Source organism: Pleurodeles waltl, chromosome 12 (assembly GCF_031143425.1).
Source record: "Pleurodeles waltl isolate 20211129_DDA chromosome 12, aPleWal1.hap1.20221129, whole genome shotgun sequence".
NCBI lineage: Eukaryota > Metazoa > Chordata > Amphibia > Caudata > Salamandridae > Pleurodeles > Pleurodeles waltl.
This window is the reverse complement of record NC_090451.1, coordinates 616563712-616584716: the sequence shown is the minus strand read 5'-3', so window position 1 is coordinate 616584716 and position 21005 is coordinate 616563712. Positions and strand designations below refer to the sequence as shown.

The 21005-nt window shown below is 45.3% G+C and overlaps 1 protein-coding gene across 2 annotated transcripts in view; it reads left to right on the top strand.

The window, feature by feature from the left end:
- The window catches only part of NCSTN (nicastrin), a 184300-nt gene that overhangs the window by 63580 nt on the left and 99715 nt on the right, over positions 1–21005 (top strand). For both annotated transcript variants that reach the window (XM_069217917.1, XM_069217916.1), the window contains exons 9-10: positions 15794–15898; positions 16430–16507. In XM_069217917.1, coding sequence (XP_069074018.1) covers positions 15794–15898; positions 16430–16507 — 183 coding nt within the window. The remainder of the gene's footprint in view (positions 1–15793; positions 15899–16429; positions 16508–21005) is intronic.

The window sequence follows — 21005 nt, the reverse complement described above, 5'->3', positions numbered from 1 at the left end:
TCTGTGGCACCTCTCTGTAAGCAAAAAGCAGACATGGCAAGAGGACATCCCATCTCCTTTTGAGTTTTTCTGGGAGCCCCATGATCATGCCTTTTAATGTCTTGTTGAATCTCTCAACTAAGCCATTAGTTTGTGGATGGTATGGTGTAGTGAATTTGTAAGTCACTCCACACTCATTCCACATGTGTTTTAGGTATGCTGACATGAAGTTGGTACCTCTGTCAGACACCACCTCCTTAGGGAAACCCACTCTGGTAAAGATACCAATGAGGGCCTTGGCTACTGCAGGGGCAGTAGTCGACCTAAGGGGAATAGCTTCAGGATACCTAGTAGCATGATCCACTACTACTAGGATATACATATTTCCTGAGGCTGTGGGAGGTTCCAGTGGACCAACTATGTCCACACCCACTCTTTCAAAGGGGACCCCCACCACTGGAAGTGGAATGAGGGGGGCCTTTGGGTGCCCACCTGTCTTACCACTGGATTGACAGGTGGGGCAGGAGAGGCAAAACTCCTTAACCTTCTGGGACATATTGGGCCAGTAGAAGTGGTTAACTAACCTCTCCCACGTCTTGGTTTGTCCCAAATGCCCAGCAAGGGGAATATCATGGGCTAAGGTCAGAATAAACTCTGAACGACTGAGGCACTACCACTCTCCTAGTGGCACCAGGTTTGGGGTCTCTGGCCTCAGTGTACAGGAGTCCATCTTCCCAGTAGACCCTATGTGTTCCATTTTTCTTGCCCTTGGACTCTTCAGCAGCTTGCTGCCTAAGGCCTTCAAGAGAGGGACAGGTTTCTTGTCCCTTACACAGCTCCTCCCTTGAGGGTCCCCCTGGGCCTAAGAGCTCAACCTGATAAGGTTCAAGTTCCAAAGGCTCAGTTCCCTCAGAGGGCAGAACTTCTTCCTGAGAAGAGAGGTTCCCTTTTTCTGACTGTGTTGCAGTTGGTTTCCCAACTGACTTTCCTTTTCTCTTGGTAGGCTGGGCCATTTTTCCAGACTCCAGCTCTACTTTTTCACCCTGTGCCTTGCATTGTGCTCTTGTTTTTACACACACCAGTTCAGGGATACCCAGCATGGCTGCATGGGTTTTTAGCTCTACCTCAGCCCATGCTGAGGACTCCAGGTCATTTCCAAGCAGACAGTCTACTGGGATGTTTGAGGAGACCACCACCTGTTTCAGGCCATTGACCCCTCCCCATTCTAAAGTTACCATTGCCATGGGATGTGCTTTAGTTTGATTGTCAGCATTGGTGACTGTATAAGTTTTTCCAGTCAGGTATTGGCCAGGGGAAACCAGTTTCTCTGTCACCATGGTGACACTGGCACCTGTATCCCTCAGGCCCTCTACACTTGTCCCATTAATAAAGAGCTGCTGCCGGTATTTTTGCATGTTAGGAGGCCAGGCAGCTAGTGTGGCTAAATCCACCCCACCCTCAGAGACTACAGTAGCTTCAGTGTGGACCCTGATTTGCTCTGGGCACACTGTTGATCCCACTTGGAGACTAGCCATTCCAGTGTTACCTGGATTGGAGTTTGGAGTGGAACTTTTCTTGGGACAGGCCTTGTCTCCAGTTTGGTGTCCAGACTGACTACAGTTTCGACACCAGGCCTTTTTGGGATCAAAGTTTTTACCCTTGTACCCAGGATTGTTTTGTGAAGAGGCTCTGGGCCCACCCTCCTGTGCAGGTTTTTGGGGGCCTTTAGAAGACTCTTGACTATTTTTATTTTTGGCTGTCTCACCACCTTTCCCCTGGGGAGGTTTTGTGACCCCTTTCTTTTGGTCACCCCCTGTGGAAGTTTTGGACACCCTAGTCTTGACCCAATGGTCCGCCTTCTTTCCCAATTCTTGGGGAGAAATTGGTCCTAGGTCTACCAGATGCTGATGCAGTTTATCATTGAAACAATTACTTAACAGGTGTTCTTTCACAAATAAATTGTACAGCCCATCATAATTACTTACACCACTGCCTTGAATCCAACCATCTAGTGTTTTTACTGAGTAGTCTACAAAGTCAACCCAGGTCTGGCTCGAGGATTTTTGAGCCCCCCTGAATCTAATCCTATACTCCTCAGTGGAGAATCCAAAGCCCTCAATCAGGGTACCCTTCATGAGGTCATAAGATTCTGCATCTTGTCCAGAGAGTGTGAGGAGTCTATCCCTACACTTTCCTGTGAACATTTCCCAAAGGAGAGCACCCCAGTGAGATCTGTTCACTTTTCTGGTTACTCAAGCCCTCTCAAAAGCTGTGAACCATTTGGTGATGTCATCACCATCTTCATATTTAGTTACAATCCCTTTAGGGATTTTCAACATGTCAGGAGAATCTCTGACCCTATTTATGTTGCTGCCACCATTGATGGGTCCTAGGCCCATCTCTTGTCTTTCCCTCTCTATGGCTAGGATCTGTCTTCCAAAGGCAATCTTTTGGCCATCCTGGCTAACTGGATGTCCTCTTCACTGGAGTTATCCTCAGTGATTTCAGAGGTGTTGGTCTCTCCTGTGAGGGAACCAGCATCTCTGACTATTATTTTTGGAGTCAGGGTTTGAGAGACCCTGTTCTCCCTAGATAGGACTGGTAGGGGGGAATTTTCCTCCAAGTCACTATCCTCTTCCTCTGAGTTGCCACCCTCAGAGGGGTTGGCCTTTTCAAACTCTGCCAAAAGCTCCTGGAGCTGTATTTTGGTAGGTTTGGGGCCCATTGTTATTTTCTTTATTTTACAGAGTGACCTTAGCTCCCTCATCTTAAGATGGAGGTAAGGTGTGGTGTCGAGTTCCACCACAGTCACATCTGTGCTAGACATTTTGCTTCTAAAAGTTGGAATACTTTTTAAGAATCTACAACTGGTTCTAGAATCTAATTCAAACTTTTACAAACTTTTAAACTCTAAAAGAAATGCTAAACAGGATCTAACACAAGGCCCTAGCAGGTCTTTTAAGAATTTAGAAAACTTTTCAAATTGCAAAAATCAATTTCTAATGACAATTTTGGAATTTGTCGTGTGATCAGGTATTGGCTGAGTAGTCCAGCAAATGCAAAGTCTTGTACCCCACCGCTGATCCACCAATGTAGGAAGTTGACTCTGTATGTGCTATTTCAAAGTAAGGAATAGCATGCACAGAGTCCAAGGGTTCCCCTTAGAGGTAAAATAGTGGTAAAAAGAGATAATACTAATGCTCTATTTTGTGGTAGTGTGGTCGAGCAGTAGGCTTATTCAAGGAGTAGTGTTAAGCATTTGTTGTACATACACATAGACAATAAATGAGGTACACACACTCAGAGACAAATCCAGCCAATAGGTTTTGTTATAGAAAAATATCTTTTCTTAGTTTATTTTAAGAACCACAGGTTCAAATTTAACATGTAATATCTTGTTTGAAAGGTATTGCAGGTAAGTACATTAGGAACTTTGAATCATTTCAATTGCATGTATACTTTTCAAGTTATTCAGAAATAGCTACTTTAAAAGTGGACACTTAGTGCAATTTTCACAGTTCCTGGGGGAGTTAAGTTTTTGTTAGTTTTACCAGGTAAGTAAGACACTTACAGGGTTCAGTTCTTGGTCCAAGGTAGCCCACCGTTGGGGGTTCAGAGCAACCCCAAAGTCACCCCACCAGCAGCTCAGGGCCGGTCAGGTGCAGAGTTCAAAGTGGTGCCCAAAACGCATAGGCTAGAATGGAGAGAAGGGGGTGCCCCGGTTCCGGTCTGCTTGCAGGTAAGTACCCGCGTCTTCGGAGGGCAGACCAGGGGGGTTTTGTAGGGCACCGGGGGGGACACAAGCCCACACAGAAATTTCACCCTCAGCAGCGCGGGGGCGGCCGGGTGCAGTGCAGAAACAAGCGTCGGGTTTGCAATGTTAGTCTATGAGAGATCAAGGGATCTCTTCAGCGCTGCAGGCAGGCAAGGGGGGGCTTCCTCGGGGAAACCTCCACTTGGGCAAGGGAGAGGGACTCCTGGGGGTCACTTCTCCAGTGAAAGTCCGGTCCTTCAGGTCCTGGGGGCTGCGGGTGCAGGGTCTTTTCCAGGCGTCGGGACTTAGGTTTCAGAGAGTCGCGGTCAGGGGAAGCCTCGGGATTCCCTCTGCAGGCGGCGCTGTGGGGGTTCAGGGGGGACAGGTTTTGGTACTCAGTCGTAGAGTAGTCAGGGGGTCCTCCCTGAGGTGTTGGTTCTCCACCAGCCGAGTCGGGGTCGCCGGGTGCAGTGTTGCAAGTCTCACGCTTCTTGTGGGGAGTTGCAGTGTTCTTTAAAGCTGCTTCTTGAGACAAAGTTGCAGTCTTTTTGGAGCAGGTCCGCTGTCCTCGGGAGTTTCTTGTCGTCGTCGAAGCAGGGCAGTCCTCAGAGGATTCAGAGGTCGCTGGTCCCTTTGGAAGGCGTCGCTGGAGCAGAGTTCTTTGGAAGGCAGGAGACAGGCCGGTGAGTTTCTGGAGCCAAGGCAGTTGTTGTCTTCTGGTCTTCCTCTGCAGGGGTTTTCAGCTGGGCAGTCCTTCTTCTTGTTGTTGCAGGAATCTAATTTTCTAGGGTTCAGGGTAGCCCTTAAATACTAAATTTAAGGGCGTGTTTAGGTCTGGGGGGTTAGTAGCCAATGGCTACTAGCCCTGAGGGTGGGTACACCCTCTTTGTGCCTCCCCCCAAGGGGAGGGGGGCACAATCCTAACCCTATTGGGGGAATCCTCCATCTGCAAGATGGAGGATTTCTAAAAGTTAGTCACCTCAGCTCAGGACACCTTAGGGGCTGTCCTGACTGGCCAGTGACTCCTCCTTGTTGCTTTCTTTGTTCCCTCCAACCTTGCCGCCAAAAGTGGGGGCCGTGGCCGGAGGGGGCGGGCAACTCCACTAAGCTGGAGTGCCCTGCTGGGCTGTGACAAAGGGGTGAGCCTTTGAGGCTCACCGCCAGGTGTTACAGCTCCTGCCTGGGGGAGGTGTTAGCATCTCCACCCAGTGCAGGCTTTGTTACTGGCCTCAGAGTGACAAAGGCACTCTCCCCATGGGGCCAGCAACATGTCTCTAGTGTGGCAGGCTGCTGGAACTAGTCAGCCTACACAGACAGTCGGTTAAGTTTCAGGGGGCACCTCTAAGGTGCCCTCTGGGGTGTATTTTGCAATAAAATGTACACTGGCATCAGTGTGCATTTATTGTGCTGAGAAGTTTGATACCAAACTTCCCAGTTTTCAGTGTAGCCATTATGGTGCTGTGGAGTTCGTGTTTGACAGACTCCCAGACCATATACTCTTATGGCTACCCTGCACTTACAATGTCTAAGGTTTTGTTTAGACACTGTAGGGGTACCATGCTCATGCACTGGTACCCTCACCTATGGTATAGTGCACCCTGCCTTAGGGCTGTAAGGCCTGCTAGAGGGGTGTCTTACCTATACTGCATAGGCAGTGAGAGGCTGGCATGGCACCCTGAGGGGAGTACCATGTCGACTTACTCGTTTTGTCCTCACTAGCACACACAAGCTGGCAAGCAGTGTGTCTGTGCTGAGTGAGAGGTCTCCAGGGTGGCATAAGACATGCTGCAGCCCTTAGAGACCTTCCTTGGCATCAGGGCCCTTGGTACTAGAAGTACCAGTTACAAGGGACTTATCTGGATGCCAGGGTCTGCCAATTGTGGATACAAAAGTACAGGTTAGGGAAAGAACACTGGTGCTGGGGCCTGGTTAGCAGGCCTCAGCACACTTTCAATTGTAAACATAGCATCAGCAAAGGCAAAAAGTCAGGGGGCAACCATGCCAAGGAGGCATTTCCTTACAAATGTGCATAAAGTTTTGGTGATATTTTAAATGTTGAGCTAGCTCTGTAAAGACTACTCATGGAAACACTATACAGAGGCTAATGAAAATGGTTGGTGGATAGATTCGCCTCCTGCCCACAGCATGCACAGTTAAAAAAAAAAAAAAAAAAAAAATTGAATGTTCCTTTTTATTATATTTTTATTCACCCCTAACAACAAATCAAAAAAGCACATTTTGTTTATTTTTCTAGACTCCTCCATTAAGGTTTATTTTCATTGTTGAGATTTGTAAGTGCACACTCTACCACCAAGAAGGTCTGTTGAAGCTAGCCCAATAGAGGAACAGAGTGACTATAAGTATATAGATGTAAATTTGGAATAGAAGTGTCTTTACAGCTCTGAAGTTAAATTAAAGTTGCCCTATCTGTTCTGCAGCCAGCGAGGCTGTAGGTCCCACAGTTTTAAAGTTTGACTCATGAAACAATTGCCACATGCTTGTGTATTTTTAGAGCATTGGATAGCAAGAAGGAGCTAAACCAAAAATTGACGGTTCTTGATAAAGATGTAATGAATACATTTTGATGCAATTGATTGATTATAGTTATAAAACGAGCTAGAAAGATGTTGCAAAGTGTAATCCCTCTCACTTAAAGGTGCAGCTTGGACCAGTTGGACTCTCTGGGTGAGTAAAGGGGCAAGGCAAAAGTAGAAGATTTTGAAGTAAATAATTCAACACCTTTGCATGCTGATCTTAGTCACTATGTAGTGTGAAGGTCAGAGGAGGGTTCTTTTCAGTGTATAGGGATCGAAGTAACAAGAAACAATTGCAGAGCTTCTGTGGGGTATAAGGCCCAGTTTATTATGTATGTGAATGACCAGGTTTCTGAAGGAAAATGAAGAGTATAGCACGAGAGCCGAAAAGTGTGAGGCCAGCTAGGGGAAGCTCAGGATTCTGATTTGGTATTGGTGAGGAGTAGTTTTTGTTTTGCCATTTTAAACATCTGCAATTTGTTGTGCATCCCATGGTCTTGGTCACAGTGAGCGACAAGGAGGCACAATCCAACTACCAAATACTAATTGTCTACAACGATTATGAAGTCATCAGCTTAGACATAGAAAATAAGGCAGATGGAGCTGATTGTGGCGATAAATGTGGATGTTGCGAAGGATAAGAGAGAGAGAAAAGGCATGATAAATCTTGTTAGACCTTGGGTTTTAGATTGGATAAACACAGAGCAACCGTGCCTGAGAGAAAGGAAAAGATCCACTGAAGCTGTGCCCTTACCCGATAATCACTGACATGGTGTGGGAGGATGTTATGGCCATCTTATTGGATGTTGCAAAGAGGTTCAAGAGGATATGAACCATATTTCATTGTCACTGGTAGACAGCACCAGGTTTCCCAAGATACATGTAATAAAGGTAATAATGGATTTGTGCCTCAAAGTAAAGAAAAGCTGGATTGATTGTGGCTGAGAAAATTATTATCTTTGAATATTAATTGCAACTAGCAACTCACCAGAAGATTATAAACCATCCATAACTTGTCAACCTGACTCATCCTCAACCTCCAAAACCTTCCCATATGCTGATCCTAGGAGATTTTAAGTTGTGGTCTGATTGAACAGAACACTTCAACGTTTAACTTCTTTGGTATTCATGTCACATTCTTAGTCTTAAACAATGGGTCACTATCTTTACGTATTCAGGCATCAATAGTTCCCTCGATATTTGGTCCTTACTTTTTCCTGAAAAGAACTTGAGATTTTGAATCTTCTACTTGTGTTCTCTTGGAGAACCACCTGGCTATCTCCTACTCAGTTTCTATCAACTTTTAAGGTTTTCTCTAAGCAAACTTACCTCTATCATGTTTGGTATAGCTCTTGACAATTCCACTTTTGCTGTATCTACCCTCCAGTGTCCATATTCCTGCTGTTCAAGGCTTGGAGAGATAAAGTTTATTAGCACCTTCAAATCAATCATTTTTTGCCATGCTTGTCCAACTGCAGTTCAGTTCCTTTATGAACTACCACTTCTAGAGCCATCAGTTAAAAGGCAGAAAGAGTATGATGTGAAGATGAGTACGCAGCTTCAAAACTTAATTATTCAGACGTTTTAATTGTGCTATTTATAAGCCATGTGCTGCCTATTTTTAAGTTGGAATTCACAATGAGTCCAACACCAACAAATACATCGTTGCTCATCATTGCTATTGACTATCTTATCTCGATGTACACAATCCTTCAGTCTTCTTTGGATGACATTTCAGACTTCACCATTAACAATATTGAGCTGAACAGTTTGCTATAACTGAGCAGCTAATTCTGGGGATCCATTTCCTATTGGCTCCTTTTTCACAGTAGAGATGAAAAGTGTGCACTGTAAACTACTTTTGATGAGTCCTGGGTTGTCACTGAATATTTGGTCTGTTTTGCAACACAGGAAAGATCTGCATCTATTTCTCATATTATCGTTTCTTGTTTTAAATCCTCTTTTTGTGGCAGTTATCTCCATTCGTTCATGCAACCTATTTTGGTGTCTTTGCAGAAAGAACCTATTTTGAGCCATATTGTTCTTGTACTTGTTGTCTCAAGTTTCTTCCTTGTCAGCTATGATTCTGGAGACCTTAGTCCACAAACAGTTAATGCATGTTCATCAAGTACTTCAACTTTTTCTACTCTGCATAAGCTTGAATTTACTCTGGACTTGACACTGAAGCATTTCTGTCAGGGGCCGTAGATGACATAAAATGTGTTCTGGATGGCAGTGCGGTGGTGTTTATTTTAGGTTTTACAATATTTTTGCTCTGATCCTGGTGGACTATTTCCTTTTCCCATTTTTCAACACCTATTGGAAGGCTTGCAATCTGGGCTGCATCTTTGATATCTCTCCTATACTGATGTTCCCAAATAAAGTGAGTTGACCCCACCTGTTGTGGTCTATTCAAAACTTAACAATAAAACGTCTCTCCTCTATCCTTATCAAAACGGGATTGTGCAGCTATCAGTTGCCTCTTGTAATTTTAAATTCATTTGACTTTGGAATGCCTCATAGACTCCTGATTTGCCTGCACACTATCCAGAACCTGGCAGTCCGGTTTATTTTTTAGCTTGAACTAGCAAGTTTGTGTTTCACCTTACATAGAGAAACCACATTACCTCAACATGCATAAATGGAATAGATTCATGGTGCGGTTTGCCTGCTACAAAGTTCTCCTTTCCGGCAGGCATATGTTTTTTTGCTTCACATCTTGCTACCTACTTTCCCAGCAACACACTTAATTTGCCTCCCATGATCTCCTGACTGCACTGCCAATTTGTCACTCTACATAGTAGCCTGCTCTGTTCCTATCTGAGCCTTAAACCGTGAAATAGTCTTCCAAACTCCTTATGAGTGCAACATATTGTTCTATATTTCCAGAATGAAATAACCATTTATGTTTTCTAACTGACCCTATCTACTAGGTACTATAATTTTTTCCAGTACAGAACACGCCATTTGATAACGGTACACCTTTTGAAGGAGAAGTGACTTATGAAGTTGTGAAGGGACTGGACAGTATGTTTTGATCCTGTAAAAGTCTTCAACATTGTTAGGAGCATCACTAAGTCTGATAGTGCTGTCCTCAACCTTACGCTATCTAACACAATTAAAGTGGTCAAGTAAAATATTTCTCGCTATGTGTAATTACTAAAGTGAATTTTTATGTGGTCTGTGTTCGAAGAAGTTTGGTGCCTTGAGTGAGGTTCGAAGATTGTGCGAATACCATAATGCAGAGATCTAGCTGCACCTAAGCATGCCAGCTATCATATATAATAAATATAACTACCCTTACCACCTTTACTCTCCTTTGCGTGTGATTAATTGAATTATGGGGAACAGGACTAAGGGTTTGTGGTGATTAAGACAAGATCTAGTAACTACGCCGTCTATTACTATGTGACCATTTGGTGTCATTGAGAAATACCACAGTAGCAGGTCAACAACGTTTCCCACCTGTATGTGGTGAAGATGGAACCCAATGAATTTCACTGAGAGCTCAGTGGAGGGTATGTAGTTAACACCCCCTCGCTCCAAAGAGTGGTGGACCTGGAACCTAATGGGATTCCCAGTTACCACTCTGCATAGCTTGTGGTGTGCACCCCCTAGTTGCTGCAGCCAAATAAATTTAGAGGCACCATTTTGGAAGGTGTAGGATGCTAAGCAGGAAGTAATGGTGCAACTAAAGGAGATTGACAAACACATTATCAGTGGTTGGAAGTTCACTTCGGATGACTTTTGGATTGAATTATTGTTGCTTTGGGACTACCTGCCTCCAGTCAGCTGGGGATCTGCAGGTATCCTAATGAGTTGTCATCTGCTGACAAGCACGGAAGTTGTTGAAAAAAAATAAGTAGAATTTCACTGTAGGTAACTGAACTTCCCTTTGCAGATGTCCTCCCCACTTTTTGCCCCCCTTTGAACTACTGTATGCTGGTTTTCAACTGATAGTGCACTGAAGCCTGCTAACCAGAACTCACTGCCAGTGTTCTTTCCCCCTAAAACCAAATACTCAGTTGTGCACAATTGGCACACACTTTAGCATCCCTGCAAGTCCCTTGTAAATAGTACCCCTGTCACATAGGGCATCGGTATTAAAGATGCTCTTTAAGGGCTGCAACATGTATTATGCTACCCTAAGGGACCCCCATCCAAATTGCATGCAGGCTGCCATCGCAGGCTGCGTGACATGGTGCAAGCGTGTGAAAACACGACATGGCAAACTCACTGTGTGCCATGCCCAAGTCACTGCATATAATACATCTAAGTCACCGCTACAGCAGGCCTTATAGCCCTAAAGCAGAGTGCATTATAATACATGTGAGAGCATATCTGCATGAGCAGATATGTCCCTGTGCTGTCTAGTTATATTAGTAGATGGTACAAGTGAACAGAGAAAGCCATCTTAGGTATATGTACTCTGGGTACTGGTCATTACGAGTTTCCCCAGCTACATGGTAACAAACACCTCGTCTTAATAAACCCATACTGATGCCAGTATTGGATTTATTATAACATGCACCCAGAGTGAACCTTAGAGGTGCCCCCTGAAAACTTGCTACCCTCTAGTGTGCTGGCTGACTGGTATCAACCAGCCTCCTGCCACAAATGAGTTTCTGGCCCCCTAGAGGAGAGATCCCATGCTCTGAGGCCAGAAACAATACCTGTTGCATGGGAAGGTGTTATCACCTCCTACAGCAGGATGGCTAGTGAATCAGCATACCAAGGCCAGGTGCTTAAAAGACCCTGCTGCCCTGTATTCCCCAGACCAGGGAGATGTTACCCCTTGCCTTGAGGCCCTTTGGCACCAGGACAGGCAGGAAATAAGTGTGCATGTAAGCGTGTTGCACGACCAGGCTAGTCTCACCCCTAAGGTAGGCTGCCTGATGTGCTGCACGAAAGAAGGGTTCCACCATCTTGTTTTTGGCGGAACTAGGAAATCTGGGATAGGGCTATGCCCACTCCCCACAGGAAGTGGTCATATAGGGGGTGTAGTCGCCACATGGTGAGTAGCCCATTGTCTACTACCCTAAACGCCCCTAAATTCAGTATTTTGGCGCCCCCAATACCAGGAACTCAGATTTGACTGATAAAAGAAGATGAAGGACAAAGAAGAGTGGAAGATGCAAGAACTGTGGACTAGGTGTGGACTTGATGCTAAATTCTGCCTGTCAGCTCCTGTCCAGACAGTTGCAAAGATGTGCCCTGTCCTGCAGCTGTGCATCTGCACAGAGCCTAGGAAAACTGCCAGCACTTTGCCTCTGACAAACTCATGCGTATTTTTATATTTATTACTGCCTTTAAACAGCAGTTTGTGAACCACTGCACAGTTCCATGTACATCGAGCAACTTTCTGGCAAAAATAAAAGCTTCAAGATAACTCTAGTGATTAATGTACCTGCTGGAGAGAGATGAGAGTTAAGTCTAGTGGCAGTTTTGACTCAAAGGTAGAGCAGGTGATATGCCTACTGCAAAGAACGTTATAATGCAAAGAACAGTATTTTATATGCATAGCACAGTTGGTTACTGCTTTTGTCACAGATAATCTTTTGTTACTGTGCAGTATATAAGTTAGAATTGTAATCTAGCACTCTGAGCTGTGAACTGGCATTAAAGAGCTGCATGCAAACGGCATGGCACAAATTAGGAAGGTGTTTTTTTTTCCCCAGTCTTTCTTTTTATTTATGCTACTAAAAAAGGTTTGCTTGCGTAGAAATACATTCTGATTATTGAAGATAATGCTGCCCACTGTGTTGTGCTCTCAATCCAGAGTTTGTGTTTCCCCAGACCAAGCATTCCTAGAAAATGCCTACCAGTGTGAAGGACATGTTTAATCCTACACCTTGTAGTCCCCTGTGAAGTGCTCCAACGCCCTACACTGGTATGAGAGGTGCATAAAACAAATTAATTACATGTGACAGAGATCCTATGGAGAGATGAGAGGCCCTTATGGTTTCACTTCTTTTCCCACCACATATTTATGTTGAAAAAGCTTTCTCGGATCTTATGGGCATAAAAAATAAAAACAGAAATCGCTTGAGAAATGTAGAATCTTACCTAGGGATTCAACTTTCCTAAATAAAACCAAACATCGAAAATCTATTTCCCATTTTGCAGCTCCAACCTTCCCATTAAAATGTTTTGAGTTTTGCATATTTTTTAAATATAAAAAATTATGGGGGTCATTACGACATAGCCACTTGCCAAGCGGTAACCACCACGCGGCTGCCAATGCGGCCGCACTCCCGCAGCCCCCATTACGAAATTCCCGCTGGGCCGGCGGGGATGAGACCGCAACATAGGAGCCGGCTCCTAATGTAGCCGGCGGTGTTGCGGCCGTGTGACGGGTGCAGTTGCAGTGAAAAGCTGTCCGGGGCCCTGTTAGGGTGAAAAGCTGGCCGGGGCCCTGTTAGGGGGCCCCTGCACTGCCCATGCCAGTGGCATGGGCAGTGCAGGGGCCCTCAGGGGCCCCAGGACACCCCTTACCGCCAGCCTCTTCCTGGCAGTGCAAACCGCCAGAAACAGGCTGGCGGTGCAAACCGCCAGAAACAGGCTGGCGGTAGGGGTGTCATAATCCCCAGGGCACCAAGATCTTCATAATCCGGTAAGTACATTTTGAGTTATCAATTTTTAAGTAATTTTTAAGTCACAATAAAAAACACTTATACTGTGGCTTCAAGTGGTAGTGTTATCCTATATTGATTAATCATATACTGTGTAAGGTCACTTAGCAACTGCTTAGAGGACTGTTCTCCTGGACTTAGAGTGAGTGTGGGGGCAAGGCAGCACCAACAGGTGACCTCGGGGGCACTGGAGTGTCTCGGGGTAAAGGTGCGTTTTGTCATCGGTTGCCCTATTCATTTTAATGGGAAACAGTCGTGGGACAAAGAGGCTACAAGTGGGACCAGTCCGGGTGAACCTAAAGCGGGGCTCAGACTTGAGGGTCTTGGACATCCAGGGACACTGTCGGACTACTCAAACTCTGGCTGTGGGGTTGTGTTCAGAGCTGCTTCGAGGCGTCTGGTTGCGTTGCTGAAGACTCTCACAGCTGTATGGTTTGCTAACGACATCTTGAGGACATTCACAAAGCTTCCCTGGGAACACATTCAGCCTGTTGCTTGCCATCAACTTTGTGGTTTATGACTCACATTTCCTTGCTTTCGATTTGCTGCCTTTATTTGCTTTAGACTGTTCAGCTTGAGTTTGTACCTTCCTCTGCCCACACCTTACTTACCTTACACAAAGTGCTCATTTTTTGTAAACAGGACTGTAAATCTTGTTATTTTTTACATCACATTTGCTGTACATTCAAAGACTGAGGTCAAATGCCAGGTGCTGTCTTTCAAGGGAGCTTGGTGTTTACTTTTCTTTCTCAAATTTCAAAGTGAGAGGATTTATGTGACAGTCTTGCTGAATACTTGGGGTAGGAAAGAGTTTTTATCTATCACATGGCAACTTTTAAATGAACTGTACAAGTATTTTTGTTATTTCTGAAGTGTGTTGGAAACAAATATTTCAGTATGATCAAAACAAATCATTACACTAAGTGATGAAATTTCCACGCATTATCACCTGTCAATTGTATAATTGTATTAGTAAAACTGTACATCTGTGCCAATGTAATAGTCATTTCAATTGAAATTTGTTGTTTGTAAAGGCAGTGTGGTCCACACCATGCATACTCCACTCTATGCCACTCCGCACCACTCCACTTTACGCTACTCCACACCACTTCATGCTACGCCTCACTACTCTGTCCATCTTTACTCTATGCCAAAGCACTCCACGCCATTCTGTTTAACACCACTGCACTCTACTCTACACCACTGCACTCTAAACTACTCCAGTCTAGGCCACTCTTGTCTACTCTGCACAACTCTGCTGTACTCTATGCTTCTCTGCGCCACTGCACTCTGTGCTAATGAACTTTACTCTATTTTATGCCATTACATTCTGCGCCACTCTACTCTGCACCACTCCACGTCACTACATTCTACGCCACTCTACTCTAAAACACTGCACTCTGCCAATGCCCTCTATGCTAATGAACTTTACTCTTTAACACTCAGCTCTATGCCTCTGCACTCAACGCCAATCTACTGTACACCACTCTAATCTTCTCTGCATCCCTGCTTTCTGTGCCACTGCACTCTGCACCACTTTACTCTGCCATTACACTCTATGCCACTCTAGGCAACTGCACGATACCCCATACCACTTCTCTCTACGCCACTTCACTTTACTCTAAAATAATCTGCTCCATGCCACTCTACTCCACTCTGCGCCACTATATTTTATGCCATTACACTCTGCACCACTGTACTCTGCACCACTGTACTCTGCACCACTGTACTCTGCACCACTGTACTCTGCACCACTGTACTCTGCACCACTGTACTCTGCACCACTGTGTTCTCCACCACTGCACTCTGACACTCTTCTCTGCACCACTGTGTTCTCCACCACTGCACTCTGACACTCTTCTCTGCAACACTGTGTTCTCCACCACTGCACTCTGACACTCTTCTCTGCAACACTGTGTTCTCCACCACTGCACTCTGACACTCTACTCTGCAACACTGTGTTCTCCACCACTGCACTCTACGCCACTCTCCTCTGCACTATTACATTCTGTGCCAGTGCACTCTACGCCACTGCACTCTGTGCCCCTATATGCTGCACTCCAGGCCAGTGCACTTTGCAGCACTGCACTCTATGGCACTATACTCCACACCACTCAGTGCTTCTCCACTGCATTCTATGCCTTCAACTCTACTTTGCACTTTGCACTCTGCACCACTGCACTCTATGCTATTCAGCTCTTCTCTGCGCGACTGCCTTCTACATCATTCAACTACGCCAGTGCACTCTGTCACTTTATTCTGCACCACTCTACACCACTGCCCACTCTGCTGTCTGCCACTATGCCCTTTGCCACTCTGTTCTGTGCCACTACTCTCTGCAACGCACAGTCTAATCTACACTACTGTATTCTACGATGCTACATTGCACGCCGCTGAATTCTATGCCGCTTCACTCAGTGCCGCTGCACTTAACATCACTATACTCTGCAATACTCCACACCAGTCCACTCTATTTTGTGCCCCTCCACTGTATTCCACTCTATGCAACTCCACACTATGCCACTTCAATACACAACACTCTCTGCCACTCCGCTCTACAACACTGCGCCATTCCACTCTATGGCCTTCCACATCACTCTCCTCTAAGCCACTAACTTTTAGCCATGCTAAACAGCAGCCATACTGATGTACAACATGGCTAAAACACATTGGCAAAGCCAATAGCTCTTGCGTAGGCGAGCCCTATTGGCTTTGCCAATGCTGTTAACACTGTTAAAGGGCAATTGTTCATGATGCCATCTAGGTTGGATCCGGTGAGTGGTCGGTCAGCAGTATTTCTTGTCCCAGACAGATTGGTTGTGCATATTTATCTTGATTGTGGGCAAGTGCCACAGTGCCTGGTTGATATGTGTGATTATTGTTGTTCTTTTTAGGAAACCTTTGATTACATTGGTAGCTCACGGATGGTGTACGACATGCAAAAGGGCAAATTCCCAATTGGACTGAATAACATTCACTCCTTCTTGGAGCTCAGCCAGGTAGGTATTTGTGTGCAGTCTCTTTTGCAAGTCTAGGTAAATTCCTAACAGTTTCCCAGCAGTAGAACTTAGAAAGCTATTGCATCAAAAAAGCAAATAAATATTACATGCAGTAGCGCAAGATGCATTCATAGGCACAATGTTATGACTATTCCTAGTTTGCAATTAAATTTCATGCTGATCTGTAATACAGTTTTTCTAGACATTCTCGATTTCTTCTCTCTGGACACTAATTTTTCACCTCACATTTGCATAGATTTTATGCACTTAGTTTAATGTTTGGAAAATAGTATTCTTTGTGTTTTGCTAGATTGTTGTGATATATAATGTGTTAGGTGTTGCTTTCATGGACTTTAGGAGGGGAGGGATATCCGAAATTGGAATACAGTCACATGTCGCTGGCTGTGTACTTGTTTTTCATTGTCACAGTAAAAAGCAACCTCTTACAAAATGGCAACGATGTGTGATGAGGGTAGATTGTCCTGTAAATATAACCTATTGGAAAATTGAGTCTTTGTTTTTAATTTTCAGGTTGCTTTGGAAAATGCATCCATCCTCTGGTTGCATACAGATCCCATCTCTCTAAAGAATGATACTATTTCGGCAGAGGTAATATGATTGGTTCAATCTCAACTGTGCTGAGACCCCTGCTACCAAATTGCATGGTGTATTTTCACTTTTATGGTGGATCAACACATTGTATTTCATAAGCTAATATCTAACATTATTGTGGCGTAGACATGGCTTGAAAAAAATAACAAAAGCAGTTAACTGCCCCATTAGCACTTTGTTTTGCCTTTCTAGATAATGGTGGCCCTTTTCCTAAATCTGCGTTGTCACAATGTTGTTTCCATTTTGGAGCATGCGTATTTCCTGCTTTATCTCTTATTTTTATGTTGCGCCATATTATGGGATCTTGGTCAGGTCTTACTACTTGAATCCTTATAATGTTAAGTGTTTTTATTGTATAGAAGGATTACCACACAATTATTAATGTGTATTAAATGTGAATGATTTAAAAACTGGAGTAGTCTGTAAACACGCCATTAGAGCTTTATGCATCTTTCATGCTTATGTGGTACTGATTTTGATTGTAGATATTGAGTTGTGAGGCTTGCTTGAGGGTTGGTTTAACTGATGTGTGGGTGAGATCCTGTAGTGTGGTTAATTGCTGCCCAAGGGGAGATTTTATTCTACCATTATGTGGACGGTACATAAGGGGTGCAAAGATGTACCTATTTTTTTAAAACTTTATTGATTTGTCAGACAGTTGAGAATTTTGTCCCAATTTGTCTCTCACCCATGTGCTGCCATCCATGAATGAATGCTACGCAACAGTAGAGAGGGATAACCATACGCTTGGAGTTTCGTCTGAGTACACTGATCAACATGGTCAAAGCCTCTTTCAAAATCAACTAAGCAGCATATGAATTTGCTCACTACCAAAGTAAGGAATAGTATGCACAGAGTCCAAGGGTTCCCCTTAGAGGTAAGATAGTGGCAAAAAGAGATAATACTAATGCTCTATTTTGTGGTAGTGTGGTCGAGCAGTAGGCTTATCAAAGGAGTAGTGTTAAGCATTTGTTGTACATACACAAGCAATAAATGAGGAACACACACTCAGACAATTCCAGGCCAATAGGTTTTTGTATAGAAAAATATATTTTCTTAGTTTATTTTAAGAACCACAGGTTCAAATTCTACATGTAATACTTTAAATGAAAGGTACTGCAGGTAGGTTCTTTAGGAACTTTGAATAATCAAAATAGCATACACAGTCTTCAAATAAATCACATATAGCTATTTTAAAACTAGACCGTGCAATTTTCAACAGTTCCTGGGGGGAGTAAGAGTTAGTTAGTTTTTGCAGGTAAGTAAACCACCTATGGGGTTCAAGTTTGGGTCCAAGGTAGCCCACCGTTGGGGGTTCAGAGCAACCCCAAAGTTACCACACCAGCAGCTCAGGGCCGGTCAGGTGCAGAGTTCAAAGTGGTGCCCAAAACGCATAGGCTTCAATGGAGAAGGGGGTGCCCCAGTTCCAGTCTGCCAGCAGGTAAGTACCCGCGTCTTCGGAGGGCAGACCAGGGGGGTTTTGTAGGGCACCGGGGGGGACACAAGTTAGCACAGAAAGTACACCCTCAGCAGTACGGGGGCGGCCGGGGGAAGTGTGCAAACACACGTCGGGTTTCCAATGAAAATCAATGGGAGACCAAGGGGTCTCTTCGGTGATGCAGGCAAGGGGGGGGGGGCTCCTCGGGGTAGCCACCACCTGGGCCAGGGAGAGGGCCTCCTGGGGGTCACTCCTGCACTGGAGTTCCGATCTTTCAGGTCCTGGGGGCTGCGGGTGCAGAGTCTTTTCCAGGCGTCTGGATCTGGGAGTCAGGCAGTCGCGGTCAGGGGGAGCCTCGGGATTCCCTCTGCAGGTGTCGCTGTGGGGGCTCAGGGGGGGCAACTCTGGCTACTCACGGTCTCGTAGTCGCCGGGGAGTCCTCCCTGAAGTGTTGTTTCTCCACAAGTCGAGCCGGGGGCGTCGGGTGCAGAGTAGCAAGTCTCACGCTTCCGGCGGGAAACGCAGGTTGTTTAAAGTTGCTCCTTTGTAACAAAGTTGCAGTCTTGGGTGAACAGAGCCGCTGTCCTCTGGAGTTTCTTGGTCCTTCTAGAGCAGGGCAGGCCTCTGAGGATTCAGAGGTCGCTGGTCCCTGGGGAAAGCGTCGCTGGAGCAGTGTCTTCAGAAGGGGGGGAGACAGGCCGGTAGAGCTGGGGCCAAAGCAGTTAGTGTCTCTGTCTTCTCTGCAGGGTTTTTCAGCTTAGCAGTCCTCTTCTTCTTAGGTTGCAGGAATCTGAGTTCCTAGGTTCTGGGGAGCCCTTATATACTAAATTTAAGGGCGTGTTTAGGTCTGGGGGGTTAGTAGCCAATGGCTACTAGCCCGGAGGGTGGGTACACCCTCTTTGTGCCTCCTCCCAAGGGGAGGGGGTCACAATCCTATCCCTATTGGGGGAATCCTCCATCTGCAAGATGGAGGATTTCTAAAAGTCAGTCACCTCAGCTCAGGACACCTTAGGGGCTGTCCTGACTGGTCAGTGACTCCTCCGTGTTATTCTCATTATCTCCTCTGGCCTTGCCGCCAAAAGTGGGGCCGTGGCCGGAGGGGGCGGGCAACTCCACTAGCTGGAGTGCCCTGTGGTGCTGTAACAAAGGGGGTGAGCCTTTGAGGCTCACTGCCAGGTGTTACAGTTCCTGCAGGGGGAGGTGTGAAGCACCTCCACCCAGTACAGGCTTTGTTACTAGCCACAGAGTGACAAAGGCACTCTACCCATGTGGCCAGCAACATGTCTCGAGTGTGGCAGGCTGCTAAAACCAGTCAGCCTACACGGGTAGTTGGTTAAGGTTTCAGGGGGCACCTCTAAGGTGCCCTATGTGGTGTATGTTACAATAAAATGTACACTGGAATCAGTGTGCATTTATTGTGCTGAGAAGTTTGATACCAAACTTCCCAGTTTTCAGTGTAGCCATTATGGTGCTGTGGAGTCCGTGCATGACAGACTCCCAGACCATATACTCTTATGGCTACCCTGCACTTACAATGTCTAAGGTTTTGCTTAGACACTGTAGGGGCACATGCACTTGTGCCCTCACCTATGGTATAGTGCACCCTGCCTTAGGGCTGTAAGGCCTGCTAGAGGGGTGACTTATCTATACTGCATAGGCAGTGTGAGGTTGGCATGGCACCCTGAGGGGAGTGCCATGTCGACTTACTCGTTTTGTCCTCACCAGCACACACAAGCTGACAAGCAGTGTCTGTGCTGAGTGAGGGGTCTCCAGGGTGGCATAAGACATGCTGCAGCCCTTAGAGACCTTCCCTGGCATCAGGGCCCTTGGTACCAGGGGTACTTACCTGGGTGACAGGGTGTGCCAATTGTGAAAACAAAAGTACAGGTTAGGGAAAGAACACTGGTGCTGGGGCCTGGTTAGCAGGCCTCCGCACACTTTCAAATCAAAACTTAGCATCAGCAAAGGCAAAAAGTCAGGGGGTAACCATGCCAAGGAGGCATTTCCTTATATCCCACATCTAACACTGAAATCCAGTTTGAGCCAGACACAGATGTTATGACGAAATCAGGGTCCTTCAGCAACCAGACTGAAGATACACAAGAATTAAAACAAATTAGCCTCCATGACCTTCAGACAGGAAATAAGTAACTTTCCAAAGTTACTTGTCCTTAATGTTTATTTAAAGTCTGACTTCACCATTGCATTGGAATTTTAATAATTTCTAAAAATGGTTGTTTAATATTTGTTATAGTCTTACTCTGTTTCCTGTACTGGTCAACTAGGCCTGACACTGTGAAAATAAGTGTTTGGGTCTTGTTACTGTAAGGACATGGCAATAGTAATGTTCTACATGTATAGCAGGGTGTAAAGCCAGGAACAATATAGCGTACCTCAAAACGCGAAAAATTAAAGGTGACCATACAGAAAAGGAGATTTTCTTCAGCCATGTCAAATCTCTCACCAAAGTGTCCTGGTAAAGAGTGTTTTCTAATTGATCATCAGGGATAAAACCGTGAAGCCCCAGGAGATGCGTAGCTCTTCTGGGCAATTCATGTTTCCATACAAGGATGTAAGTATAGGACAAAAAACTTTATATTGTGCCTTCTCTTTGTATGTGAATCATAATGCCGTGCAGTGGCATCTGGTGAACTCTAAAAGTGGTTAGGCAGCCCTTCTGGCTGAAAGAGGGGGGGATTTTGTTTTCGGACAGGGGGCTTCTGCACAAGAAAAGTTTGAATAAACGGGGACATCCTCATACCAGTCCCAAAACCACTGGGATCTAAAATTTCCACTAGCTGTAAAATTTAGGTGACCAATACACATATATTCTTGCATCACACTGATATATTCTCCAGGAGTGGAAGCCTCGCACCTACCTCAAAACGTAGGGATCAAATTTTGATAGTTCACCAAAACTTTGTTAATTCAGTCCCTGTTAACATCAGAAACGCGTAAAAACTGAAGGCGTTCTGTAGGAAGTTGGCTCTGTATGTGCTATTTCAAAGTAAGGAATAGCATGCACAGAGTCCAAGGGTTCCCCTTAGAGGTAAAATA